This window comes from Salmo salar, chromosome 16 (genome assembly GCF_965601325.2).
Source record: "Salmo salar chromosome 16, fSalSal1, whole genome shotgun sequence".
Classification (NCBI taxonomy): domain Eukaryota; kingdom Metazoa; phylum Chordata; class Actinopteri; order Salmoniformes; family Salmonidae; genus Salmo; species Salmo salar.
In genome coordinates this window covers 44,573,535-44,599,306 of record NC_138306.1, presented here as the reverse complement: position 1 = coordinate 44,599,306, position 25,772 = coordinate 44,573,535, and the positions used below count along the sequence as shown (strand labels likewise).

Here is a 25,772-nt window from a genome sequence, read left to right as displayed (position 1 = left end):
AGCTAACGTTGGCTAGGTAGCAAACCAACAAGCGAGGAAAGCTAGCTGTGTGTGTGCGCATGCTTGCTACCGGTCAAAAGTTTTAGAACACCTACTCATTCAAGGGTTTTTCTTTCTTTTTACAATTTTTACATTGTAGAATAATAGGGAAGACATCAAAACAATGAAATAACATACATGGAATCATGTAGTAACCAAAAAAGTGTTTTATATTTGAGATTCTTCAAATAGCCTTGATGACAGCTTTGCACACTCTTGGCATTCTCTCAACCAGCATCACCTGAAATGCTTTTCCAACAGTCTTGGAAGGAGTTCCCACATATGCTGAGCACTTGTTGGCTGCTTTTTCTTCACTCTGCGGTCCAACTGATCCCAAACCATCTCAATTGGGTTGAGTTTGGGTGATTGTGGAGGCCAGGTCATCTGATGCAGCACTCCATCACTCTCCTTTTTGGTCAAATGGCCCTTACACAGCCTGGAGGTGTGTTGGGTCATTGTCATGTTGAAAAACAAATGATAGTCCCACTCAGCGCGAAACAGACGGGATGGCGTATCGCTCAAGGGACACACCGGTCTAATGTCCATTGCTCATGTTTCTTAGCCCAAGCAAGTCTCTTCTTCTTATTTGTGTCCTTTAGTAATGGTTTCTTTGCAGCAATTTGACCATGAAGGCCTGATTCACACATTCTCCACTGAATACTCGACGTTGAGATGTGTCTGCTATTTGAACTCTGTGAAGCATTTATTTGGGCTGCAATCTGAGGTGCAGTTATTCTAATGAACTTATCCTCTGCAGCAGAGGGAACTCTGGGTCTTCCTGTCCTGTGGCGGTCCTCATGAGAGACAGTTTTCATCATAGCGCTTGATGGTTTTTGTGACTGCACTTGAAGAAACTTACAAAGTTCTTGAAATTTCCGGATTGACTGACCTTCATGTCTTAGTAATGATGCACTGTAAGTTCTCTTTGCTTATTTGAGCTGTTCTTGCCATAATATGGACTTGGTCTTTTAGCAAATAGCCCTATCTTCTCTATAACACCCCTACCTTGTCACAACACAACTGATTTGCTCAAACGCATTAAAAAGGAAAGAAATTCCATAAATTAACTTCTAAAAAGGCACAACTGTTAATTGAATTGCATTCCAGGTGACTTCCTCATGAAGCTGGTTGAGTAAATGCCAAGAGTGTCCAAGATGTCATTAAGGTAAAGGGTGGCTACTTTGAAGAATCTCAAATATAAAATATAATTTGCTTTGTTTTAATACTTTTTTTGGGTTACTACATGTTTCCGTATGTGTTATTTCATTTTATTTTTTAAACTTTATTTAACCAGCAAGGGCTCATTGAGATTTAAAATCTCTTTTTCAAGAGCGTCCTGGCCAAGATAGGCAGCACCAAGTCATTACAAAAATTACAGACAAACAACATGAAAAACTACAAGTAATCTAGTAAAAACCATAGAATTCACAAGAGTATAACAAAATCAAAAACAGCAAATTAAAAACATTGACAGGTCAGGGAATCAGACTCAAGATCATTCATCAGTGATTTAAAAATACCAATCGGGACAAGTTCTTCCAGTTTAACAGTATTTTGTAAGGCGTTCCAAGACGATGGAGCAGAGTACATAAAAGCCCTTTTACCAAATTCAGTTCGGACATTTGGAACAGTTAGCAGGATAAAGTCCTGCGAACGAAGAGAGTACCCACCACATTTCTGAACAATAAAAATGCCCAAATAAAAAGGTAGTAAACCCAAAATGGCTTTGTAAATAAAAGTATACCAGTGACTGAGCCTACGAGTGACTAGAGAAGGCCAGCCAACCCTGGTATACAAAGTGCAGTGGTGCGTAAGGGTTTTGCAGTTTAAAATAAATCTCAAAGTGCCATGGTAAAGAGTGTCAATTGATCTCAAACACTGAGCGGAAGCATTCATATATAAAATATCCCCATAGTCTAGTAAAGGCATAAATGTAGCTGATCATAGTTTTGATGTCTTCACTATTATTCTACAATGTAGAAAATAGTAAAAATAAAGAAAACCCTGGAATGAGTAGGTGTGTCAACTTTTGACTGGTACTGTATATATGGGATGTATAGACATTATGGACATTATGTGGATAGAATATGTAGTATATCTGAAGAAAACGTAAGATATAATAGAATATGTACAGCAATAGTTGAATAGGATGGCCTTAACTAGAGTACAGTAAGAAAACAACAACATTATTCAAGTGACTAGTGTTCCATGTCTATGTAAATAGGGCAGCAGGCTCTAAGCTGCATGGTTGAGTAACTGGGTGGTAGCCGGCAAGTGACAGTGACTAAGTTCGGGGCAGGGTACGTGTCAACACACAATTCATATGGTCCAGACGGCGTCAGCAGCAAGGCACTTCAGGCATGCGCATACCAGCTCGCATTACCGTTCCAGAAGCTGTTCCAGCTATCACTGAACAGTGGGATAGTTCCAGACTTATGGAAGCAGTCGCTGAATGTCCCAGTACCTAAAAACAACAGGCCAAAAGAAAATAACGACTTATGCCCTGTAGCCCTGACATCTGTACCTAATGAAATGTTTTGAAAAAATAATAAAACATTCTCTCTGGTCTCATCCCAATTAGATCCAAACCAATTGGCCTACCATGCCTCCAGGGCTGTTGTATATTGAGTTACTGGTCATTCTGAACAACATCTACGAACATTTAGAAAAGGCAAATAGCCTAGAAAAATTGTATTCATTGACTTCAGTAGCGAGTTTAACATCATCCTACCCATCTACTGGTGGATAAGCTGGTGAATTTGGATGTCAACTCTCTACTGATCACGTGGATTAATAGTTTCCTTGTGAACCGTATTCAACAAGTGAAGTTTAACTCCACCATCTCTACATCTGGAATGGTGAATACAAGAGCCCCTCAAGGTTGCGTACTTTCACCGATACTGTACACACTGTTCACAAACAATTGTCAAGCCTCTGACTCGGCCCACAAATTCTTCAAATATGCATATGACACTGTTTTGGGTTTCCTTCACCCAGACCAAGCCTCTCTTCAAGGTTTTGACAAACTTTCAACAAATAAATGTTAAGAAAACAAAAGAGATGGAAATTGATGGGGTTTTTTAAAACACAAACTGAACCGTTTTAATGTCCACCACCATATCTTACAAATGTTCTATAAATCGGCCCTGCAGAGTGTGCTGTCCTTTAGTCTGATATTCATGTTTGTAAACATGCGAGTGCAAGACCAAGTCAAACTTCAACACTTAATTAAGACGGCGGGAAGGATAACTGGTATAGATCAAGAATCAGCCACCAACCTGTGCACACAACTCATCTTCCTAAAACTTTACAGGACAGTACTCATCCCCTTCACTCAAAACTCAGTCGCAGCAGCTGGACAAAGGGAAAAATACTTATTCAAAAGAACATCAAAACAGATAGTCTGTTTGTCCGTCGAGTATACAGCATATTTCACTTTAAATGTGTAGCTATAGCACTTTTAATTAATTATATGATGTTGTTTCTGAATCTGGAGGCCGCTAGTGATTGCTATTTAACAGTCCGATGGCCTTGAGATAGAAAGTGTTTTTGAGTCTCTCGGTCCAAGCTTTGATGCACCTGTACTGACCTCCCTTTCTGGCTCCGGTGGCTTAGATCATACGGATTGCAATTTGTAAGATGTCATGTAAATATAATTTGAAATGGATTATGGACAACCACAAATTAATGCATACCATACGAAACATAACATACTAAATGGTTTATTTACGGATTTACGTACAGAATAATACGAAATGCTATGAGATCAGGTTGCAACCAGCCCAGCCAGCCAGCAGCATGCAGTCAAAAGAAAATTCTTGCTAACTTGATCAACTGTTTTAGACTATATTTTCACCAAGCAAGAGAAATAAATGTGCAATCACTCTTGAGTGACTGAAACCTCTTAGATGTAGAGTCCCCTGTTTAGGGGACCTGCATGGTGCTGGTATCGGTTCCGACCGACCGACACTTGGGACACCGTACAGTCGTGGCCAAAGGTTTTGAGAATGACACAAATATACATTTTCACAAAGTCTGCTGCCTCAGTTTGTATGATGGCAATTTGCATATACTCCAGAATGTTATGAAGAGTGATCAGGTGAATTGCAATTAATTGCAAAGTCCCTCTTTGCCATGCAAATGAACTGAATCCCCCCAAAAAATATTTCCACTGCATTTCAGCCCTGCCACAAAAGGACCAGCTGACATCATGTCAGTGATTCTCTCGTTAACACAGGTGTGAGTGTTGACGAGGACAAGGCTGAAGATCACTCTGTCATGCTGATTGAGTTCGAATAACAGACTGGAAGCTTCAAAAGGAGGGTGGTGCTTGGAATCATTGTTCTTCCTCTGTCAACCATGGTTACTGCAAGGAAACACGTGCGGTCATCATTGCTTTGCACAAAAAGGGCTTCACAGGCAAGGATATTGCTGCCAGTAAGATTGCACCTAAATCAACCATTTATCGGATCATTAAGAACTTCAAGAAGAGCGGTTCAATTGTTGTGAAGAAGGCTTCAGGGCGCCCAAGAAAGTCCAGCAAGCGCCAGGACCGTCTCCTAAAGTTGATTCAGCTGCGGGATCGGGGCAACAACAGTACAGAGCTTGCTCAGAAATGGCAGCAGGCAGGTGTGAGTGCATCTGCACGCACAGTGAGGTGAATACTTTTGGAGGATGGCCTGGTGTCAAGAAGGGCAGCGAAGAAGCCACTTCTCTCCAGGAAAAACATCAGGGACAGACTGATATTCTGTAAAAGGTACACAGGGATTGGACTGCTGAGGACTGGGGTAAAGTCATTTTCTCTGATGAATCCCCTTTCCGATTGTTTGGGTCATCCGGAAAAAAGCTTGTCCGGAGAAGACAAGGGGAGCGCTAGCATCAGTCCTGTGTCATGCCAACAGTAAAGCATCCTGAGACTATTCATGTGTGGGGTTGCTTCTCGGCCAAGGGAGTGGGCTCACTCACAATTTTGCCTAAGAACACAGCCATGAATAAAGAATCGTACCAACACATCCTCTGAGAGCAACTTCTCCCAACCATCCAGGAACAGTTTGGTGACGAACAATGCCTTTCCAGCATGATGGAGCACCTTGCCATAAGGCAAAAGTGATAGCTAAGTGGCTCGTGGAACTAAACATCGATATTTTGGGTCCATGGCCAGGAAACTCCCCAGATCTTAATCCCATTGAGAACTTGTGGTCAATCCTCAAGAGGCGGATGGACAAACAAAACCCCACAAATTCTGACACTCCAAGCATTGATTATGCAAGAATGGGCTGCCATCAGTCAGGATGTGGCCAGAAGTTAATTGACAGCATGCCAGTGCGGATTGCAGAGGTTTTGAAAAAGAAGGGTCAACACTGCAAATATTGACTCTTTGTATCAACTTCATGTAATTGTCAATAAGACTTTGACACTTATGAAATGCTTGTAGTTATACTTAAGTATTCCATAGTAACATCTGACAAAAATATCTAAAGACACTGAAGCAGCAAACTTTGTAGAAATTAATATTTGTCATTCTCAACTTTCGGCCACAACTGTACATGTGGATACGGTATGCTCCTTCTCCTGTCTTGTCATTTTAGTCCACGTGTGCTGATAAACAGTACCAAACGTACAACTCTGCCATCCACACCTGTGCGACGCTAGCCACAATAACCATTAAAATAAAATGTTATTAGTCACATGAGCCAAATACAACAAGTGTAGACCTTACAGTGAAATGCTTACTTACGAGAAACAATGCAGTTCAAATAAAAAAATATGAATAAGAAATAAAAGTAAGGCGTAAATAAAGAGCAGCAGTAAAATAACAATAGTGAGACTATATACAGGGGGGTAGCGGTACAGAGTCAATGTGTGGGGGCACCGGTTAGTTGGTAGAGTTATTAAAGTGACTGTGCATAGATAATAACAGAGTTGCAGCAGTGGTAAGTAGTCATTTGATGTAGCCATTTGATTAGATGTTCAGGAGTCTTATGGCTTGGGGGTAGAAGCTGTTTAGAAGCCTCTTGGACCTAGACTTGGCACTCCGGTACCACTTGCCGTGCGGTAGCAGAGAGAACCGAATATGATTAGGGTGGCTGGAGTCTTTGACAATTTTTAGGGCCTTCCTCTGACACCGCCTGGTATAGAGGTCCTGGATGGCAGGAAGCTTGGCCCCGGTGATGTACTGGGCCGTATGCACTACCCTCTGCTCGGCCTCCAACCACAAGGCACTACAGTTGTCATACCAGGCAGTGATGCAACCCATCAGGATGCTCTCGATGGTGCAGCTGTAGAACCTTTTGAGGACCCATGCCAAATCTTTTCAGTCTCCTGAGGGGGAATAGGTTTTGTCGTGCCCTCTTCACGACTGTCTTGATGTGCTTGGACTATGTTAGTTTGTTGGTGATGTGGACACTAAGGAACTTGAAGCACTCAACCTGCTCCACTACAGCCCCGTCGATGAGAATGGGGGCGTGCTCGGTCCTCTTTTTCCTGTAGTCCACAATCATCTCCTTTGTCTTGATCACGTTGAGGGAGAGATTGTTGTCCTAACACCACACGATTAGCCACAATAGTGGAATTTACGGGTTCACCTTAAAAATAAAAGTTCCCCATTTTGAAAGTGATTCAAACTGATACAAATATGGAATCATGTCATATTTGGAGTGGTTAATGCTGAACAAGATCAAGATGTTAACCTCTCTTGGGTAGGGGGCAGTATTTTCACGTCTGGATGAAAATCGTGCCCAAAGTAAACTGCCTGTTACTCAGGCCCAGAAGCTAGGATATGCATATAATTGGTAGATATGGATAGAAAACACTCTAAAGTTTCTAAAACTGTTAAAATTATGTCTGAGTATAACAGAACTGATATGGTAGGCGAAAACCCGAGGACAAACCATCCCCCAAAAATAATTAATTGAATAGCTATCACTTTTATTATAAGGCCAAGTCCTCCCAGATTGCAGTTCCTAGGGCTTCCACTAGAGGTCAGTTTTTAGAAAGAGTTTCAAGCTGGTTTTTGGAAAAATGAGCCAGAAATTGTAGTTTTTCTAGGTGGCTCCCATTTTGGCTGTAGTGTTTCCAAGCGCGTGGAAGAGAGCGCGTTCTTTGGTATTTTTCTCCGGTAAAGACTAACGATTTTCCGTCTTAAATTTGATCGTTTATTTACATATTAGGGTACCTAAGGTTTGATTATAAACGTTGTTTGACTTGTTTGGAAAAGTTTATTAGTAACGTTTGGGATTAATTTTGTATGCATTTTGATGGAGGGAAACTGGGTGGATTATTGACTGAAGCGCGCCAGCTAAACTGAGTTTTTATGGATATAAAGAAGGACATTATCGAACAAAAGGAACATTTGTGATGTAACTGGGACCTTTTGGAGTGCCAACAGAAGAAGATCATCAAAGGTAAGGCATTTTCTATATCGCTATTTCTGACTTTCGTGTTGCACCTGCCTGGTTGAAATATGTTTTTCATGTGTTTGTATGCAGGACGCTGTCATCAGATAATCGCATGGTATGCTTTCGCGTAAAGCCTTTTTGAAATCTGACACAGCGGCTGGACTAACAAGAAGTTAAGCTTTATTGTGATGTATTACACTTGTGATTTTATGAAAGTTAAATATTTGTAATATTGTTGTTTGAATTTCGTGCTCTGCAATTTCACCGGATGTTGGCCAGGTGGGACGTTTAAACAGCCCTTAGATGTGGTATATTGGCCATATACCGCACCCCCTCGGGCCTTTTGCTTAAATCTAATGTAATATAATTATCTTGGATAATCACCTTCCGTTGTAAAAAACAGGCCTATTATAAATGTGTATTACTGTTGCGTTGCCGTCTTTATTGCAAAAATAAATACAAGTACAAACAACTTTAAGCTACATGTTATTTTGTCAGAGGTAATGAACTGTCCATCTATCAGCACAGCAATTGATAAAACATGACCATGTTTGAAACACAAGTGGTTCTGAGCTTTATTCTATATTACACAGGTAAGCTAACAGTTACAGAAATCAGGAATGCAGACAGGCTCTATCTATCTGAGCTGCTGTGTCCAATAAACCACCACTTGTTGTTATGTGGGCACCTACTTACCAAAAAAGGTTGTTTATTATGATCCATTTTTTTCAATGACATGTTTTGCTAAAATAAAGGTTTAAGGAAATACAGGCATGCACCACATTTATTACAAGACAAAACCGCTCAATCAAGCCATATGGTATTGTAAGTATAAAAGCAAACGCTTGCATTCATTTAATTTTAAAAAAAAGTATGAAAAGGTGGCCTAATATCTTACTGTGGTGTGTGTGTGAAGTATCCAATACTTTACCTTCTATGTGGTACAAATCACATTTATTGTGCAAGCACCTCATCTAAGAGTATTAAGAAAGTTTGAGAAAGTTTGAATCATAAGCCACCTGCCTACACATAGTTTGAAGTACAATACCAACATAGCAACTGTATTAGGTCAAAGCTGTGTGCTGGAAACCCTTGGTAGAGCATGGGTGGAATAGGCATTGTGGTGCTTTGCACATGTAACACATTGTGGTGCTTGTGAATTTTCTTAATTTTTCGGGTTCAGACCAATGCCTATTCTCAGTTTTTTGTTTTGAATAAAAACCCAGTCACTCCTCATCAGTAGTGTTAATTTGAGAGGGTTGAAGTGTGCCGCTGTATTCTTGTTTACAACTGGAGAAGTACAAGAGATTATTTCTGCTTTATTTGTACTTATTATTGCCTTGAACTCATAAGGAAGGGGCGTGCAAGACAAATGTTTAAGATGGATGAAGGATAGAAGATAATTATTTTTGGTTTAATGTAATAGGACCTTCAATCTCAAGAACTCTAATTATAATAAAACAGCTATCTTGATGTTGTACAGCCAAAAGCTTTTGTCCTCCTCAGACAGGGTACTTGAACATTAAATGATTCGTCTAATTAAATATTAATTACAATAACTGGAATCCCAATCCCTCAGTACAATTTAACAGAATTGTGTATGTGTGTGCCAATTACCCATTACTTCTAATCAAATTCTATTAGGAAAGCTTTGTATTCACAACATTCTCTTTCTTTCAATAACACAACTGTTATTCATTTTAATTGCAACCAAGCTCAAATCTACCCATAACAAGAATATACTGAGTTAGAATTATCTACTCATATACAGTGCATTCGGAAAGTATTCAGACCCCTTGACTTTTTCCACATTTTGTTACGTTTACAGCCTTATTCTAAAATGGATTAAATAGTTTTTTTCCCTCATCAATCTACACACAATACCCCATAATGACAAAGCAAAAACACGTTTTTAGAAATGTTTGCAAATGTATTAACAATAAACTGAAATATTACATTTACATAAGTATTCAGACCCTTTACTCAGTACTTTGGCAGCGATTACAGCCTCGTCTTCTTGGGTATGATGTTACAAGCTTGTCACACCTGTATTTGGGCAGTTTCTCCCATTTTCTCTCTGCAGATCCTCTCAAGCTCTGTGAGGTTGGATGGGGAGTGTCACTGCACAGCTATTTTCAGGTCTCTCCAGAGATTTTCGATCAGGTTCAAGTCTGGGCTCTGGCGGGGCTACTCAAGGACATTCAGAGACTTGTCCTGAAGCCCCAGTCTGAGGTCCTGAGTGCTCTGGAGCAGGTTTTCATTAAGGATCTCTATGTACTTTGCTCCGTTCAGCTTTCCCTCGATCCTGACTAGTCTCCTAGTCCCTGTCGCTGAAAACATCCCCACAGCAGAGTTCAATCTTGGTTTTATCAGACCAGAGAATCTTGTTTCTCATGGTCTGAGAGTCTTTAGGTGCCTTTTGGCAAACTCCAAGTGGGCTGTCATGTGCCTTACTGAGGAGTGGCTCCCGTCTGGCTACTCTACCATAAAGTCCTGATTGGTGGAGTGCTGCAGAGATGGTTGTCCTTCTGGAAGGTTCTCCCATCTCCACAGAGGAACTCTGGAGCTCTGTCAGAGTGACCATCGGGTTCTTTGTCACCTCCCTGACCAAGGCCCTTCTCCCCCGATTGCTCTGTTTAGCCGGGCGGCCAGCTTTAGGTTCCAAACTTCTTCCATTTAAGAATGATGCAGGCCACTGTGTTCATGGGGACCTTCAATGCTGCAGAAATGTTTTGGTACACTTCCCCAGATCTGTCCCTCGACACAAACCTTCGGGGGCTCCCGAGTGGCGTAGCGATCTAAGGCACTGCATCTCAGTCCTAGAGACGTCACTACAGACCCTGGTTCGATTCCAGGCTGTATCACAACATGCCGTGATTGGGAGTCCCATAGGGTGACGCACAGTTGGCCCAGCGTCGTCCAGGTTAGGGTTTGGCCGGGGTAGGCCGTCATTGTAAATAAGAATTTGTTCTTAACTGACTTGCTTAGTCAAATAAAGGTTACTTTTTTAATTTTTATCCTGTCTTAGAGCTCTACGGACAATTCCTTTGACATCATGGCTTGGTTTTTGCTCAGACATGCGGTGTCAACCGTGGGACCTTTATATAGACAGGTGTGTGTGCCTTTCCAAATCATGTCCAATCAATTGAATTTACACAGGTGGACTCCAATCAAGTTGTAGAAACATCTTAAGGATGATCAATGGAAACAGGATGCAGTTGAGCTCAGTTTCGAGTCTCATAGCGAAATGTCTTATTACTTATGGAAATACGTTTTTTATTTTTGGTAATTATTTTAAAAACATTATACAAACCTGTTTCACTTTTTCATTATGGGGTAGTATGTGTAGATTGATAAGGAATGTGTTTTATTTAATCCATTTAAGAATAAGGCTGTAATGTAACAAAATGTGGGGTCTGAATACTTTCCGAAGGCACTGTATCTACTCATTTTGCCACCACAATACCCAGGCTCAAAATAATCCCAGGTAGAACTATATCCAGACCAATCCTCAGGAGCAAATAGAAATTGAATAGTACACTCTGGCAGACCACTTCACTTCAGTCAAATCCAGTAACCTGGGAACTGTCTAGTCACTTGGGTTTCACAAGAGATTCTGAAGCTCACAACTTGTTCGGTATTGTAAACTGGCGATACCCACTCGACGGAATGTAAAGAGGATTGGAAATCAATCTCTCTGCGTGACACAGGACTTCCTTACTCTGAGCTCTACTATACTGTGGTGCGCTGGCTGGCAATATGAAAAAACCGGGACAGCAATCTGAAACAACATCTATGGTAATATGAAAAAACATGAACGACAATATGAAACGTGGATGTCAATATGAAACAACATGGACAGCAATATGAAACAGCCAGGCCTGGATGATGGCCACAAAGCAAAAACACAGACATCCTCAATTGCGTATTTAGCTTCTGACCCGCCAGTGTCTTAGTGTGGAACATTCAACAGACTGCTTTATATGTTGCCTAAGAGTGCAACATAATGAAACTATGTCTGACTGCTTGTTTTTGTAGCTTTTTTCCAACCTATTTTGTTGAGCCATTAAAATGCAGTTAGTCGATATTACAGAACTGATCTATTGCACATTAGGTAACATTTGCTTCTAAATGGGTACACTACAAACTCACACAGATGGCAGGCCACTGGTGTAAACCACAAGGCAGCAATCAATACTTTTCAGGCTGCTCAATTCTCACTCCTTAGGGTGCGTTCGTAAATTCACTTTGGAGTGCCAGAGAGCGCTCAGAGTGTGCTCTGGACATTCGGAAATTCAGAGCGTTGTCAGATTGTCCGTTCGTAAATTCATAGCGCTTCGCTCTCGGAGCGTTCAGAGGGCACACACCTCACAACGGCAGTCAGGCACCCAAGCTAACTGGCAAAAGTTATCTAGCTTGCTAGTTACTTCCACACATAAATGAGAGAACACCTCTCTGACCATTTTTCTTGCCCTAGCAGAGCTGGTTAGGCTGTTTTCATGTTATCCAGAGCGTTGGTAACTGTGCTGCTGGCAACTTAATTGAATTACCCTTTTTTGCCGACATTTACTGACACTGGCCATAGTCAATGTTCAGTGTTGAGCTTTCGTAAATTCATCAGTTATTCTGCGCTGTGGCACACTCAGACGAGAGTGCTCTGAAATCTGAGTAGATAGCCAGAGGGAATTTACGAACACACCCTTAGAACACAAGGAGACCATGGTTTGGGTTGGTGGCTTGGTGCACTCAATAACATTTAGAAAATAGATGTCTGGAGCTGAGTCCACTTTGTCAATCTGGTAATTGTGTTTTTGGCAGTTGGTTTTTGTGTGAGGCTTTTTGTAGTGAACTTATTTCACCCATTCCAAATGGTCTGACATTGTTTTCGAACATGTATACACAGTTACATATTACAGTCACTGGTTCCTGTTGAGGTGATACCTTGAACCCTTGCAGTTATTGCCCTGTTGTGAGAATCCATTCTAACTGCTCAGCGACTGAATGTCATCATACTATTTGTCAAAACTACACTGAACAGAAATATAAACGCAACATGCAACAATTTGAAAGATTTTACTGAGTTCAAGTTCATATAAGGAAATCAGCAAATTCATTAGGCCCTAATCTATGGATTTCACATGACTGGGAATACAGATATACATCTGTTGGTCACAGATACCTTAAAAAAAGGTAGGGACGTGGATCAGAAAACCAGTCAGTATCTAGTGTGACCACCATTTGCCTCATGCAGTGTGACTTCTCCTTCACATAGAGTTGATCAGGCGGTTGATTGTGGCCTGTGGAATATTGTCCCGCTTAGGGCTGTGGCGGTCACGAAATTTCGTTAGCCGGTGATTGTCAAGCAAATAACTTTCGGTCTCACAGTAATTTACCGTTAATTAACAAACAATTTAAGCAGCTCCTGGCTTCCACACACAGCCTACAAGCCACTGATGCAGACCTTTGGAACATCTACATTTAAAAAGTCTAATAAATTAATGTAATATAGTCTACACCTTCACAATAAATCCATTGTTTATTTTAGATGGGTCTAAAGATTTTTAATACATTGTAAGGCTGAATGATGAGACTCTATTGATGATTTTTTTTAATTTGCTTGAAAGTCATGAGCTCGGCATTGTTTTTTTGTGCAGGCTGTACACAATTCATCAGTCACTCATTCACAATTTGACAAGCACTTGATATGCCTTGAATTTGACGGCGGCATCCCCTTTGTGGCCGTAATGCACCTTCAAAAAATCCTTGCCTTTTGCGGCCAGTGGCCGTTATTTGGCCACTTTTTTTAGTTGTGATACAAACCTTACTAAAACATATAGGCCTATGGGCTAGGCTACATGAGTTGTGCAACAATGATTTAGAAAAAGTTGCCCAAAAAAAGGCATTGTCTCTTGCCTTACGCTGGGCATCATTTACAAGTGATAATATATTATTCACAAGTGATAGGCTAATATTGTCACCCGTCAGAATATTCTTGATTTAATCATATATGTAATATATGTGACATTTGTTTTGATTTAGAATGGGCCATTATGATTTAGAATGGACTATTATTGCACCTGTATCGGGGCAGGGGGAAAAATACCTGTCATCTATGTACTTAAATAGCGAATGGAGAACTGCTTTTCCCTTTTTTCATGCCAGCCAGGTAGGCTATACTCCTGTTGTAAAGAGAAGCAATGTGCTTAATATTAGGAAAGTAAATGTAGTATGCCTGCCTATAGAAAGCTGATGGGATCCTCTTTTTAATAGAGGCCATCAATATGTTTTGTCATGCAATCGCATAGCCTATAGGAATGTTGTGCAACATCAGCTCATGGGCTCTCATGAAGTGTTTGATTTAGATTTTCGATTACATTTGCATTGATGTCAGAGTGATTAGAGGGATAAGAGAGTGCTGAGTACCAGGCAGTTAGCAAGTTTGGTAGGCCATCAACAGCATCAGAGCTTGGAGAAGCCTAATTACCGTGACTAAATGGTCACGTGAAATTTGACTGCCTTCATGACTCGTGTTCGCCAGTGTGGCGGTAATACAGTCACCGCAACAGCCGTAGTCCCACTGCTCTTCAATGGCTGCAAGAAGTTGTTGGATGTAGGCGGGAACTGGAACATGTTGTCGTACATGTCGATCCAGAGCATCCCAAATGTCTGAGTATGCAGACCATGGAAGAAGCCACAGTGGGGGACTCGGTTCACAATGTTGACATCAGCAAACCGCTCGCCCACACGACGCCCTCTACCTAGTACAGTTGAAACCCGGGATTCATCCGTGAAGAGCACTCTTCTCCAGTGTGCCAGTGGCCATCAAAGGTGAGCATTTTCCCCCTGAAGTGAGTTACGACACTGAACTGCAGTCAGGTCAAGACCCTGGTGAGGACGATGAGCACACAGATGAGCGTCCCTGAGATGGTTTCTGACAATTTGTGAATAAATTGTTTGGTTGTGGAAACCCACAGTTTCATCAGCTGTCCAGGTGGCTGGTCTTAGACGATCCCGCAGGTGAAGAAGCCGGATCTGGAGTTCTTGGGCTGGCATGGTTACACGTGGTCAGCGGTTGTGAGGGCAGTTGGATGTATTGCCAAATTCTCTAAAAGGACGTTGGGGGCGGTTTATGGTAGGGAAATGGACATAAAATGATCTGGCAACAGCTCTGGTGCACATTTCTGCAGTCAGTATGCCAATTTGGAAGCTCCCTCAACTTGAGACATCTGTGGCATTGTTTTGTGTGACAAAACTGCACATTTTAGAGTGGCCTTTTATTGTCCCCAGCACAAGGTGCCCCTGTGTAATGATCATGCTGTTTAATCAGTGTCTTGATATGCCACACCTGTCAGATGGCTGTATTATCTTGGCAAAGGTGAAATGCTCACTAACAGGGATGTAAACAAATTTGTCCACAGAATTTGAGATAAATATGCTTTTTGTGCATATGGAATATTTCTGGGATCTTTTATTTCAGCTCATGGGACCAAAACTTTACATCTTGTGTTTTTTATATTTTTGTTCAGTGTATATATAATTAATTGATCATAATACCTGTCCTCTGATTAGTAGCGTTTTGTTTCTTCCACAGAGTCGGCGGGACTCTCTCCCCCTGGCCAACCCCAGCTATGCATTGCGTCGGCGTTTCTCAGGGACGGTGTTGCTGCCCCCACTGTCCCGGCGCCACTCCACCTACGCCCAGGACAACCGCAGGCTTCTACACCTGGAAGCTCTCTATAGGAAGGCCCTGGCTGGCGTAGAGGCCACGAGCCTGGAGACCATCGACGACTGCAAGTCAGTGGAGCAGCTTGTTAATCTTTCAACTATCTCTCTCTAATGCTCTCTCTCACTTTGTTTTTTTGTCTAATTTCCTGTCAACACTCGCTCTCAAGTGAGCTGCCTCTCTTTATTTCCCACTCTGTCCCTCGAGTACTCACAATCTCTCGTTTCTCTCCCTCTTTTTCTCCCCTCCATGTGCTCAACAAGCCATGAGAGGTCCACAGTGTGATTCATTGAGAAGGCTACTGTGTGATATTGATGTCTTATGCTGGGGTTTGAATTCACTCCACACTTCAGGAAAATATTATGTAATCTCAGGACAGACTGTCAACTGACTTTCTGTCAAATTGCACCTGTGACATTTGGTTTTCGAATCCATCTATTCTTGCAGCCAAGCCTGAGGGAGCAGAGACTGAATAACTTTTGTGGATGTGTGTGGGTGTGGCCAGTGTCTGTTTATCCCCAGATGTCTGTGTGTTTATGCACTCACTCACACAGCGTCTTCCCATCACGCCTGCCTGCCCCTACTTCTCTAAGTACGTGCTCATCGACCTTCATGTTCTTGGCTGCGCTTAATCTCTCTGAATCCCGTATCTCTCTAGGCCCAGAGGGGGTTAAGAAAAGCCTTCTGTCTGACGGCTGCTACCTAACTCACTCTCTCCCACCCTCGGGTCAATGGAGGTCACTGCTTTAGTGTGTCTGTGTTCGTGTATCCACATTTCGTTTTGGCCGGGCGCTACATCTAGCCTCTCCACCCACACACTGTGTCTGTGCTTGAGCTGATGGCTCTACAGTCTGCTTCTCGGCATCACAGAGGCCAGACGGCAGGAAAAGATGCAGGATTCTGTATGGCGGGCTGTTTTCGAAATGACGGGTAATTATTGGAATGGTGGGAAGAGAGTCTTGGATGGTTGTCTCCCTCTCCATGTCCATTTATGTCTCATGTCGTTCTCTCTCTTTCTCCCTTTCTCTGTTTACGTCTTTGACATTTTTCTTTCTTCCTCTCAGTCCTCTCTGTGTTCTCTTTTTTTTTTTTGTCTGACTGCAACTGAATTGGCTAAAATTGGAGATGATAGTAGTCACAAACTACAGTTGGGTCTCCTGCTACTGTCTTCCCTTCCACTGGCATACTTATGTTCAGCTCATAGTTCTGAAAACAGTCTGGACAACCCCTCTCTCTCTCCCGGTCTCCCTCTCCTACTCTCGATGTTTGCAATGCCAGGAAAAGGGCACAGTGACATGCACATAACTAGAGATAAAGGTACAGAAAAGGATTCCTCTGTAATTCATTTCAAAACGTTGTGCAATTATTCATGTCTTTTGGGTACAGGATGCATTCGAAAGTCTATTACTGTCCAAGAACTATTACTTTCAAAGGTCTATTACTGTCAAAGGTCTATTACTGTTGAAGAACTATTACTGGATGTCAGGGCTATGGGGAGTGTTATTGCCTTTTATGGTTGAGCATTACAACATGCAGGTAACTGCCAAAATAATGGAAACACTTCAGTAAATGAGGGATACAAAGTATATTGAAAGCAGGTGCTTCCACATGGGTGTGGTTCCTGAGTTAATTAAACAATTAACATCCCATCATGCTTAGGGTCATGTATAAAAATGCTGGGCAGGCCATTGTTTTGGCTACCGTGGTTAATCCCCCATAGGATGACAATGCCCCCATCCACAGGGCACGAGTGGTCACTGTATGACCATGAAAACGATGTAAACCATTTTACATTTACATTTAAGTCATTTAGCAGACGCTCTTATCCAGAGCGACTTACAAATTGGTGGATTCACCTTATGATATCCATATGCCATGGCCGTCTCAGTCACCAGATCTCAACCAAATTGAACACTTATGGGAGATTCTGGAGCAGCGCCTGAGACAGCGTTGTCCACTACCATCAGCAAATCACCAAATTATGGAATTCGATAGGTTTCCAGACACTTGTAGAATCTATGCCAAGGTGCACTGAAGCTGTTCTGGTTTGTGGTGGCCCAATGCCCTATTAAGACACATTATGTTGGTGTTTCCTTTATTTTGGCAGTTACCCACAGGCCAACATTAGTTTCAGGATTTCATGAAATTAAAGAGAACAAACTGCAAGTGCAGTTGTATTGTAGCGATATTGGAGGGAAATTAAAGTTCAATAAAAGCTGTTTATTATTTAAACAATTTACTATACTAATAAAGAAGCACCTTTTTAAATATAAATATGTTATTACATTTACCTTGCACTCCTTGAGTGGCTGAATATATTTTGTAGTTACTTTGAAATTATCAATATGGAGGTGATATTTTCGATTGGAGAGTTGGGCTGACTCATTTACCAGTAGCCGACATACAATTTGGTCACAGAAAATTTGAAAGTGTCCAAAGTTTATAACAGAAATAAATCAATGTTTTGTTTCACAGAGGGATTAGTAATTTCCTGAATTCCCAGTCAATGTTGCTTACTCGGAAATGTGATGAATAGCCTACCTCGCGTCAGTCCCAACGGTTGGCTGGACTGCTTTATAAAACGCGCGCAGATGAGAGCACAACAACACCCGCAGGGGAGTGAGAGTTCACCTACCTATAGATGCTCCTCTCTCTCCGACATGTTTTCGTTTGAAGAGCTTTCAGAAATTGACAAAAACGTTGTTTTATTCTGTCTTGCTATAAACTCATACCTTGAAAGTGCGCGCGAGGATTTACACAAATGTTTGCGGACGATGAATCTCTATGGATGAAAGGCAGCAAAAGAAGAAAGGATCAAATTAATAGTTTCATATCATATTTTAAGAGTTGATATCATTCGTTTGTGGCTGTACTATTCACTGGGGTTGTGTCGATATTGATGCAGAAGAACTTTCCATTTCGATTGTGAGGAAGCGTTTCCTCGTTTCAGCACCTCGGCTAGTGGACAGCACGCTCTGCCACCGCCAACAGCGCGCACATAATAAGTTTATATCGAAGAGGTAGCCTCCTGATGTTGGAGGGAACAACCGAACATATGGAGTGTACAGGTCTAAGTAGAGAAGGTGCTGGTTCCGCCAAGGCACCCAAACACTTGTGGCGACAACCAAGAACTCACATCCGAATCAAGCAACGTTTTCACTCCGATACAGAGCGGTACCTGACTCGCAACAGAACTATGGAGAAGCTGCGCCCTGGGCTGAAAAAAACACGACTGTCGTTGCCATCCTTATATAAACGGTAATTGTAATGCATCATTATTAGTTGTTTTAATTAGCCTACTTGCTCACCTTTATAGATCTCCTTTTGTTAATACCTTTTAGTCACTTCCAAAGTTGACAATGTGAACAGAGGGATGAAAGTGCTCAATTGCAAAGCAGTGTTTCAACAAACAACTCCACTTAAGAATGTCAATATTGTCCCCACACTCCATTTTGTGAGAAGTAAAGTCAGGGTGCACTGATTTAGCCCTTGACACAGAAAGGTATTGAGCTCATGCTGATTGAAGTGTGTGCATAATTCCAGGAACCATTGATCTCTTTGTGTTTCAAGGGTTCTCTCCATCCATCTTGTCTGTCTGTCCGGAGATCAATGGTAGGCTATTTACATTTTCACAATGGGCTGAGACCAAGGGGAAAAAATGAAAAAATACTTGGTAGTATGCAGCCTTTCTATTTTTATTACTTAAATTTACACACAACACACACACACACACACACACACCAGTCTGGGTTGCTGAGCATTTCCCCTGGAAAGACAGTGTGACAATGATAGGAGAGGTTTGGCCTAATAAAAGTGAGAGGATATTGTGAAGGGACCTTCCCCATCTCTGAGATCATCTCAGTCTGCAGTCTAAGGTTGATCCTGAGGGAAATGTTTCCTGTTGTTTTTCATTAATGGTCTAGATATTGCGCTTATCAGCGTGAGAGGGTGTTGTGTTGTGGCTGAATCCATCAATCTTCTTCAGGCTAAAATCATATGGTCACTTTAAGATCAGAAAATCATTCAAATCATTAATCGTCCTCATCCTCAACTGACATCAGATTGAAGTGACCTCTTCAACCCATTCAGCTGTGATTTCCTGTGACCTTTTATGACCCTTGCTGTCTGGGCCGGCAACATTTTGTTCTGGGGTCAGTTATGGTTCATGACCGGGGCCTGCTATTATAGCATCACAGTGTTCACATCTCATTTCACCTCAGTAAAGAGAGGTTATCCACTCTGGAGGCTCACCACCATGAAAGCTGTCTACTGACTGCCGCTGACTGTTGGGCATTGATGATGATGATATGGTAATGACATCACAGCAGGCTTCAGGTTGGAGTAGAGAAGTGACTCACTTCCTGCATTCTACCTCCCCGACGCCTTATATGTATGAACGAATGCGTCTTTCCTCTAATGCATCTCTCCTCTAATTGTCCCATGACATTTTATCCTACACTGATGACTCAGTTTGCATGGCCAAGGTAGAGAGAGGTAAATGTGGCTGTGGTGTGAGGGATGCTGTTGACTTTGCTGATGAATACTGCCTTGTGTGTTGTGGTAGGTGTGGGTGTGTTATGGTCTTTCATCACTCTTAGTAATGGGAACGGTCTATAGAATAGTATTTTGTTGAAGCTCTTTCCAATCAAAGACAGATAAACAGGCTTTGGGGAGCAGTTAAAAAGTACTGAGTGGCTGCGGGTCCGACTTCTTCTCTGGACCCCTCTCCCTGACATCAAAAGGTCCTGAAGCTTCTGTGCATGTACTTTATGCACAGCCTCTGCTCTACTGTATATCTGCTTAAAAAGGGGTACTACTCTGCCAGAGATCAGGCTTGCAGATTCTGTGCCCCTTTTTTAAATCCCTGCGAATGACACACTTTTATATTAAAAAAAGTAGGATTTTAATTAGCTATCTTGTTTCATTCTTGTTCCTCCTATGTTTCTTTGTTAGTACTTTTTTTTAGGATGTGAAGCACTTTGTTAGTTGTATTGAAAACAAATTATTACTACTCGTTCGGCTGCTCACAGAACAGGCTACTCAGGCGAATGGTGCTCCTTTAATAAAGTTAGATCAAAGCTGAATCAATGTCTGTAAGATCACATAATGATGGTATTCTACATAACAGAACCCAATATAATAGCATAGTGTAACATTACTGTAAGACAAAGAACACCTCATTTCTTATGAGATTTTAGGATGATTGTGCGAGTGGTTGCATTTTCTCTCATGTGGCCAAAACTCAACAGCTCGCGCCACTATGCAAAATATGTGCTTTGATTTGAAAGTAAACACAGGTATGCTACAGTTTAACACAATCTAAAATGATCTCACTGTAGGCTACAACGTTCAAAACAACACTGTGGGCTACTTTGAAAAAACACAGTGTAACTCAAATGGTTGGCATGCAGATTCTGCATGGACGTAACTCTGGTAAAACTTGAAGAATTATCATTCACACTTGACATTGGGAAATAAAAAGGGGTTGGTGACCACAAAAGTTGTGCGTAAAGGATAAAGAAATCCATGCGCAGAACGTGATTTGGATCTTCGGGTCTTCAGCTCTGGGTAAAAGAGATCTGGGGGGTCGAAGACTGGGCGGTTACCTATGAATCAACAGCCTTTGCCTAAAACAATAATGTTCTTTCTGCGCATTGTGAAAGCGTATCACTTTCATTTTGTTTCAAGTTTTGAACATGATATTGCTAAGGACATTTATCAAACATGCTTTCTTATAGTGCAACAACAATTATGTTTTTGACTTTTTTACGGTTCTGATTGGATAAGGCCCTAAGTACGGTGTTTGTTAGATGATTGAGTCGTGTTGATAAAATGACCAAAATCCTCAATCTTCCTGAATATAGCCCACCTCCTGCTGTCTATCCAAGCCGTTTGCTGGTGTCTCCATGCCGTTCACATGGTGGCCGTTAGGTAACAGAGCCTTTAATTAAGCCCGGTGTTAGTGCTGCTGCCTCCCTCTCACTGTTCCCCAGCTGGGCTGTGATGTCATCAATTATTGTGCTTCTGGGAAGAGTGACCCATATGTCTCAGTGGTCCAGATAGCTGCTGTTTTACTTGGACGCTCTGTTTAAAAAAAAAAAAAGAAGACTTTTACCACTGGCACTGGAAGGATTAGCCATCGAATGGATGATGCTGCCATGGCACCCATATGTTTTCGAGGTATAATAATATCAAGCCCAGGCATTAAAACTACAGGGTTTAATGATGTAAACAGCCAATGTTAACATTGAGCATAGAACATGTTTTAGCATGCAACATTTATAGTGTTCTATTCATGGATGAGAAAAGCTTATGAGTGCTATGAGGTTCGGATTAGTTGCTTGAAAAGTAATATATTATATTACAGCTGTCATGCCATTATTCCAAACAGTCTTTCTCCGCTCGATCGAGAACTAAATGAGGAAACAAGTGGAGATCGGATAATGAAACGCACCTGGTAGTGATATGATTCTGAAAGTATTGTTTGACAAAGTAGCTGTAATAATAATATTGTCCAATTTTAAAATTTACTTTACTCAGCTATTTATAAAAGTAATCTGATTACATTACTTTTGTAACACGTTGCCCCAACACTGGTTCTGATAGGGTGACCTGTAAATGTCCATTGTTGCATTACTGATTTGGGTGTCCTGGCAAATCCACTGGTATTTGATACCAATTACTGGCACGTATCCTGGACTACCTACTATGTAGGAAGAGCCATTACAGGCAGTTTGATTTGGGTATGTCATTTTAGCCAAAAATGAAAAAAAGGGTCCTATCCTTAAACCGGGGATTAAGGAGGAAGCCTAAGCTCGGTCGGAAGCCAGACGAGTCGGAATGACCGGAAGTCAAGTGCTCTGTCAGAGAGTGAAGTCAGGATGTGAGGTTGTAGAGTCGTACTGATATTCTCGCTGGGTCGCTCTCACCAGGGCAGTTTCTCTACAAATACTGGCCTTTGGTGTCTCATGTAGACGTCATCCCCCCCTCAGAAGTGTATATTTATTTTGCATTGATATGAGTATTTGTGTAAGGAGCTTAGGTAGGTAGGTCTTATTTTAAGTGTCAGCATCTTGTCTTCTTGTTTATCCATAGCCATGGAAACATTCCATGTAATTATTGGATTAGAATCCTTCTCATTGTCCCGTGAAGGATAGGAGTTAATGCACCTAATTTGTTCTACACTATCAAGAGCTTTGCGAGACCCAAGTCATTGTTTCTTTTGCTTCATCTTCTTTCTGTTGGCTTGTGATGAAGCAGTGCAATCAAAATGCCATCAGTTCAGGTTTAATGGTCTTTATGGATGGATGACCAAGACGTCTAGTGATTCAGATGTGTTTGGGGCTATTTGCTTCCCTGGGGTGGCAGCCTAGCATCATAGCATGGCAAAAAGCCCTTACTCTCAATTCTCACCCCAGGATTTGTGATGAGAGAAGGCTGCCGAGTTGCCCTGAAGCTGTCTAGACATCCACATTCAACATTTACTGTGTTTACTCACTACCTGTCAAGTTGTCCAATCATTCATGACAAAATGTGTACTTGGTAGCAATAGTGCTATGGTCTTGTTTGTTTCTATATTCTTTGACTCAAGATGTTATAAATGGCTTTATTCAGATGACTTTTCTATTGGTACTTTGATGCAAGTCAGGGATGGGCAACTTTGATGTGGGAGGGGGCTACAAAAAATCATAACTCATCATGAGGCGCTGCAGTTGCGCTTCACCTTGTGTATTCTACTACTCTAACTCGGAACAGTAATTTAAGTGTGTGTGTGTGTGTGTGTGTGTGTGTGTGTGTGTGTGTGTGTGTGTGTGTGTGTGTGTGTGTGTGTATACATACATACGTACGTACGTATGTGTTTTTAAATGTAAAAAAATGGGGGGAAGGATTGATCCGAGGGGCCTTCAAAAGGAGGGTCTACAGTTTCCTATCTCTGCTGTAAATTGTTCTGCTTACAAGGATAACCAAATATGACTCACAAGAAGGATACCCATCTTCAAGATGGGCCTGTCAAAGATGACTTGGCAAAGTTAAAAATAAAACCTCCTTTTGTTGTCTCAATGAAGGCCAGGTTTTGTACACTCCACCTTTCCAGTCAAATGACCATGACCCCCATAGCTGTAAACATGCTCGTTTCTTAGTCATCAATGACATGCTGGTGAGTCCTCCTGGTCTAATAGATTAGAAGTAATCTTTGTCACCTGGATAACACCAGTGTCTCCATAGGCCTACAGTGCATTCGGAAAGTATTCAGACCCCTTCCCTTTTTCCACATTTTGTTACGTTACAGCCTTATTCTAAAATGTATTTTAAAATATCAATCTACACACAGTACTCCATAATGACAAAGCAAAAACAGGTTTTTAGGAAATTGTTTACTTTTTCATGAAAAAAATTAAATAAACTTAAGTATTCAGACCTTTTGCTATGAGACTTTAAATTGAGCTCAGGTGCATTCTGTTTCCATTAATCATTCTTGATGTTTCTACAACTTGATTGGAGTCTACCTGGGGTAAATTACATTGATTGGACATGATTTGGAAAGGCATGTCGGCGCAAAAACCAAACCATGAGGGTGAGGGCTTGTCCGTAGAAGTCTGAGACAGGATTGTGTTGAGTACCAAAACATTTCTGCAGCATTGAAGGTCCCCAAGAACATGGAAGATGTTTGGAACCACCAAGACCCTTCCTAGATCTAGCCACCCGGCCAAACTGAGCAATTGGCGGAGAAGGGCCTTAGTCAGGGAGGTTACTAAGAACCTGATGGTCACTCTGACAGATCTCCAGAGTTCCTCTATGGAGATGGGAGAACCTTCCAGAAGGACAGCCATCTCTGCAGCACTCCAACAATCAGGCCTTTATGGTAGAGCGGCCAGACGGAAGCCACTCCTCAGTCAAAGGCACATGACAGCCTGCTTGGAATCTGCCAAAAGGCACCTAAAGACTCTCAGACCATGAGAAACAAGATTCTCTGGCCTGACGAAGCCAAGATTGAACTCTTTGGCTTAAAGGCCAAGCATCACGTCTGGAGGAAATCTGGCACCATCCCTATGGTGAAGCGTGGTGGCAGCATCATGCTGTGGGGATGTTTTTCAGCAGCAGGGACTTAGACTTGTCGGGATTGTGGGAAAGATGAATGGAGCAAAGTACAGAGAGATCCTTGTTGAAAACCTGTTCCAGAGCGCTCTGGACCTCGGACTGGGGCAAAGGTTCACCTTCCAACAGGACAACGACCCAAAGCACACAGCCAAGATGCAGGACTTGAACCCGATCAAACATCTCTGGAGTGACCTGAAAATAGCTGTGGAGCAACGGTCCCCATCCAACCTGACAGAGCTTGAGAGGATCTGCAGAGAAGAATGGGAGAAACTCCCCAAATACAGGTGTGCTAAGCTTGTAGCGTCATACCCAAGAAGACTCGAGGCTGTAATTGCTACCAAAGGTGCTTCAAGAAAGTACTGAGTGAAGGGTCTGAATGCTTATGTAAATGTGATATTTCAGTTTTTTTATTTTGAAATACATTTGCAAACATTATGAGGTATTGTGTGTAGATTGATGAGGGAAAAAAATAAATAATTTTAGAATAAATCTGTAACGTGACAAAATGTGGAAAAAGTCAAGGGGACTGAATGCTTTCCGAATACACTGCATGTCATTTACAAAAATGAATAACCTTTTTTTTTTGGGGGCGGCAGGTAGCCTAGCGTTTCGGTTGCTGGTTTAAATCCCAGAGCCAACTAAGTGAAAACTCTGTGCCTTTTGAGCAAGGCACTTAAACCTAATCGTTTCTGTAAGTAGCTCTGGATGAGTGTCTGCTAAATGACTAAATCGTAAAAATTAAATAAAACATTTATTCAACCTTTATTTAACCAAAATAAGTTATCTCATTTGCAAACAAGACCTCGCAATGAGAACAACGCCTAGACATCCTCCTCTTGTTGTGTTTTTGTGTGATTTCTTTTGATCGGCCAATCCGTCAGCCCTACCAGGAGCTTGTGATGGATGTGAAATGGGATCCAGGCTGGGTTATCAGTGACATCGTGTCGTGTTTGCATCAGCCAAAAGAACATTAGGCTGTGTTTGCTTTGAGCAAATCCTGGAGTCAACAGGGAACACTCGTGATTCTGGGGACAGGAAATGGCGGAACCCTCTGTTTGCAGGAGGGAGAGAGGGATGATTACTTTCTAGATTAGAGGCTCACTTCAGAGCCAGGGGATGTCCTCCAACGACAGAAAATCATTAAGGTTTATATAACCATATACATCATTTTTGAACACTTCCACCGACAATGAGTCATGGTGGGTTTTTTAAACAACATATGTTGAACAGTGCTATGATTTCATCAGACATGATTTAATTCTTGGATATGTGTAGCAAACCTTTATGAGAAGTTATGTGAGATACTGTACATGAACAGATCTTTTGAAGGGGTTATTTCTGTCATTCACTCAAGATGAAATGTGATGTAGGGACTATGGAAATTGATGACAGAAAGGGGCGCTTGAAGCCTTCGATAAGTCAGCCTCTGCATTAGTTATGTGTTACAAAGAGAGCCCTACATATTGCGTTTGGAGAAGATGCCCCCCATATGTTTCAGTGCATTTACATTTATT

General features: G+C 41.7%; 1 protein-coding gene across 2 annotated transcripts in view; it reads left to right on the top strand.

Annotated features, from left to right (window-relative positions):
- The window catches only part of LOC106573897 (3',5'-cyclic-AMP phosphodiesterase 4C), a 153,633-nt gene that overhangs the window by 16,972 nt on the left and 110,889 nt on the right, over positions 1-25,772 (top strand). For both annotated transcript variants that reach the window (XM_045697294.2, XM_014149336.3), the window contains exon 3: positions 15,028-15,230. In XM_045697294.2, coding sequence (XP_045553250.2) covers positions 15,028-15,230 — 203 coding nt within the window. The remainder of the gene's footprint in view (positions 1-15,027; positions 15,231-25,772) is intronic.